Source organism: Malania oleifera, chromosome 8 (genome assembly GCF_029873635.1).
Source record: "Malania oleifera isolate guangnan ecotype guangnan chromosome 8, ASM2987363v1, whole genome shotgun sequence".
Taxonomy (NCBI): Eukaryota; Viridiplantae; Streptophyta; class Magnoliopsida; order Santalales; family Ximeniaceae; genus Malania; species Malania oleifera.
Genome location: NC_080424.1, coordinates 93,124,781 through 93,128,394, shown reverse-complemented (window position 1 = coordinate 93,128,394; position 3,614 = coordinate 93,124,781). Strand labels below are relative to the sequence as shown.

Genomic DNA, 3,614 nt, shown 5'->3' with positions numbered 1-3,614 from the left:
TCACTAAATGAATTTTATATAGCAAAGCAAAAATAGGTATGCATTGTTACAATTGAAAAACTGCATACTGTATGGGGGAGCTTCTTCTTCTTCTTCTTCTTCTTCTTCTTCAATGCAGGATTACTTAATGACAACTTGGTTTCTCCAAAGGCACAACAATTATACAGACTCTATATTCTACAATAAAGAATGTGCAATTGAACTAGCTAGGTGTATTTTCGATTCCAAGGTCTCTAATTAGTCAGCTACTTGCCCCTGGTAGAAAGGCTAGACAGTAGGAATATACATGCTGAAGAAATTAGTACAACTCCAGCAAAGCAGGCAAGATCCAGCCCATTAACCAAAGGTGTACTCTTGAACTTCTCCAAAACTCCCACTTGCAATAGTAACGTCACCACGTGCCCAATTTTTGACTTTGCTTGCGAAAATGATTGTGTTTCAATCCATGTTGGGAGGGTCTGATCAAGAATAATAAAATAAATCATAAATATATTATGGCTTACATATTCATTAATTACAAAGTATTTAATGTTAGGTACTTAATTAATGTATAAGCATTTGGAGAGTGATATTAATCGACTTATTACCCTGAGGTAGAATAGGCCAAACAAGTTCGACCCAGGAAGCCGTGGCCCTTTTTCTTTTATGCTCTTTGTTCCCACGAACATGACATATAAACCCATACCAAAAACAAGCATGGCAGTTCCCACCAAGAACAAATCTGCATGTAGAAAAAGAAATCACTAGTACAGTAGATCAAGATCAAGATCAAAGAATAAAGACACAAGAAGCAGTGGGGCTGAAATTGAGGAAGAAGATACCTAAGGCTTCAATAAGCAACTGCATTACGTCTCCTTGATCCGCTCTTTGTGACAATGCTTGGAAGTACTGCAAATATGACTCTATAATAGTAAAGCAACCCTGCAATATAGACATATGTGAACCATTTTTGTTAATTATTACTTGCATTAGAAAGAAAAATGAAACACAATCCAGATTCTTGATCATTAATTCTCCATTTGGATTAAGAAGAACTGGAATCGAACTTAATTTTTAATGATAAATTTATGTGTGTGTATTTATATGTATGTGTGTGTGCGTGTGTATGTGTATATATATTACGTACCTCCAAGAAACATAATATCGAACCAACCAAGGAGCCAGCGACAGCAAACAATGTAAAGAATCGACAGTCAATTATGGCCTGGAGTACAATCAAAACTCAAAGCAGTTAGTCATTCGTCAATGCTATCTGTTTTTCTATACTTCTATTCAATTCCTTTCAGAGTTGATATTATAACCCAGAAGAATCTTAGTCACCTAGTGTAACTGTCTTGGGCTTAACCTTGGTGAGATATTGTCCGCTTTAGTTTACCGGCTCACGAGTTTGTCCTATAAAAAGCATCTTACATAAATCAAATTTTAAGCCCAAAATTTCCCTAATATAAATCTGATATGAAATTGTGACATTATTCTCCATCTAAATATAACGGTCTTGAGTTCAATCTCAGTAAAGTATTGTCTGTTTTGGCCCAGGGCTTCATGGATTTGTCTTATAAAAGACATATCACATAACTAAAACCCAAATCAATCTTAATTATAAGTTTAAGATTTTCCTAATATACATCCAATGTGAGATTATGATATTTTACAATTTTATAAAAAGTCTAATGAAGAGAAAATTTGTTTTTGAAACCATGTGCGTGCAGGGCCGACTCTTCACAATATGGGGCTTAGGCGAATGATTTAATTAGAGACCCTTAAAAAAAAATTTTATTTTTATTTTTATTTAAAATTAATTTTTCTAAGTTTTTGATATGCAAAATCACTAATTAAAGTTTTATATTCAACTTTTATTTCATTTACTTAATAATGGGAAAGTTAATGTATGGGAAGAGAACATCATAAATAAAGTTAACATTATTATATTTAAAAAAAATTGGGGGCCCAAAAATTTACTTGAAAAAGAAAGAATTAAACTGCATTTTCTTTACATTTTAAAATACAATTTTATTTACTTGATAGTGGGAAAGTCAATATATGAGAAGAGAGCATCATAAATATTGTTAACATTATTTCATTAAAAAAAAAAATTGGGGCCTCAAAAAGGCAAGCACCTCAATTGCCTTAAGGTCAGGCCAGCCCTGTGTGCCTATTAAGTAGTTTAGGATCTTCTCAACCCCAAAAACTAGTTAAAGGGGTGAGACTTTCCCTCACACTTAATAACTGACCACTAGCTCATTCTGCAATCAATGTGGAATAACCCAACATTGCGTCTGTTTGTGAATTGTAATAAAAATATAACATATACAAAAAAAACTGATCAATAGTTATATCTAGACTGGATTTTATAAATTCTATTTATTTTAGACTTTTGAATATAGATTATCAGTTCAAACAAAATTAAACATACCTTTGTATTTAAATTTTGTCTAAATCTAGAGCGCAATTTCAAAGAGCGAAACCTAAAGAGGCTACCTTAGCTACAACTAAATCTTATTTCCGAAACATTGCATAATTAACGTACATAAATTTTTAGATGCTCTTATAAGGCAAAGATAAATGTACCCTTTCGACGGACAGCTGAGCCAGCAATCTCCAGGGCCTGGGACGTAAATCCACAGCTGGCCTAAAGATCTTGCCCACAGCTGCAGCAAAATTGCTGACATTGGTTAGCATCGCAGTCAGTAAATACTCCATTAATCCCGTTCTGGAGGTGGTCTGCGGCTCCGCCGTCTCGAACACTCTACTCCCCGAATAAGCAGCCGCCGGTGCCCTCACCATTGATTTCCTCTGATCATCACCATTAACAACCCCGCAAAGCCTCTTCCCGCTGTCCATCATCTCCACCTTGCTTGTGCACCTCAACGTCGTCACGGACGACGACGACGAAGAACGAAGAAGCAGAAAACGTGAAGAAGGCTTCGACGTCTGCAGCAAATTTCTAGCGGCAGCCATTGTCCAACGTTGTGGGAGGTGGGTCGGGGGCGGAAGGTGTTTTATAGACTGGGCCGTGTCGTGGGGAACAGAAGATTCGCAGCATATTAATATTAACTTGTCTGTTGTCGGGACGTCGGGCGGGCTCTTTCTCTTTTCTTGGAGTGGTTAGTTTTGTTTCTCTTAACATTTTGAGTTCGAAGGACGACGGAAAGTCTCGACTCTGGGGTCGAGTGGGCCCGTTTGTATCAAGAGCCGAACGCTTGGAGAGAAATGTTGAATTTGATTCCGCAGCTGGTGGAGAAAGGGAGAGGAAAAGGGTTTGGCAGAACAGACCAAACAGCAGTCGGCGCATATGCGAGATGTGAACGGAGGAGGAAACTAGGAAGAGCCCATTTTGCTTTTGGGCATTGAGGCGTGACGAGGCAGCGGACGTCCCTCGTCTGCAATCGGAATTTGCTTTTGGCGGTTAGCGCAGAACGCCAGCTGCTTCCACATGTGAATTGGGATTTTTAGAACGAGCCCGCCTCCGGGCTTCAGTTGTCCTAGCAGCTGGCACACACATTGGGCGGTATTGCGGTAATTGCCTTTGCCTACGAGTAATTGAGTTTAAAATTAACATGAGAAATAATTAAGGGGTTTTTAAATATAATATTTTGTGTGGTTTTGGGATATTT

At 37.7% G+C, this 3,614-nt stretch overlaps 1 protein-coding gene across 1 annotated transcript; it reads right to left on the bottom strand.

The window, feature by feature from the left end:
• On the bottom strand, nucleotides 1–3,012 carry LOC131162913 (uncharacterized). The gene is made up of 5 exons (XM_058119531.1): nucleotides 2,569–3,012; nucleotides 1,127–1,204; nucleotides 822–921; nucleotides 588–721; nucleotides 1–458 (listed from the first exon to the last, which is right to left on the bottom strand). Exons 1-5 carry the CDS (start codon nucleotides 2,956–2,958, stop codon nucleotides 246–248), a joined length of 915 nt encoding a protein of 304 aa, XP_057975514.1. The 5' UTR covers nucleotides 2,959–3,012; the 3' UTR covers nucleotides 1–245.
• Nucleotides 3,013–3,614: the final 602 nt, after the last annotated feature.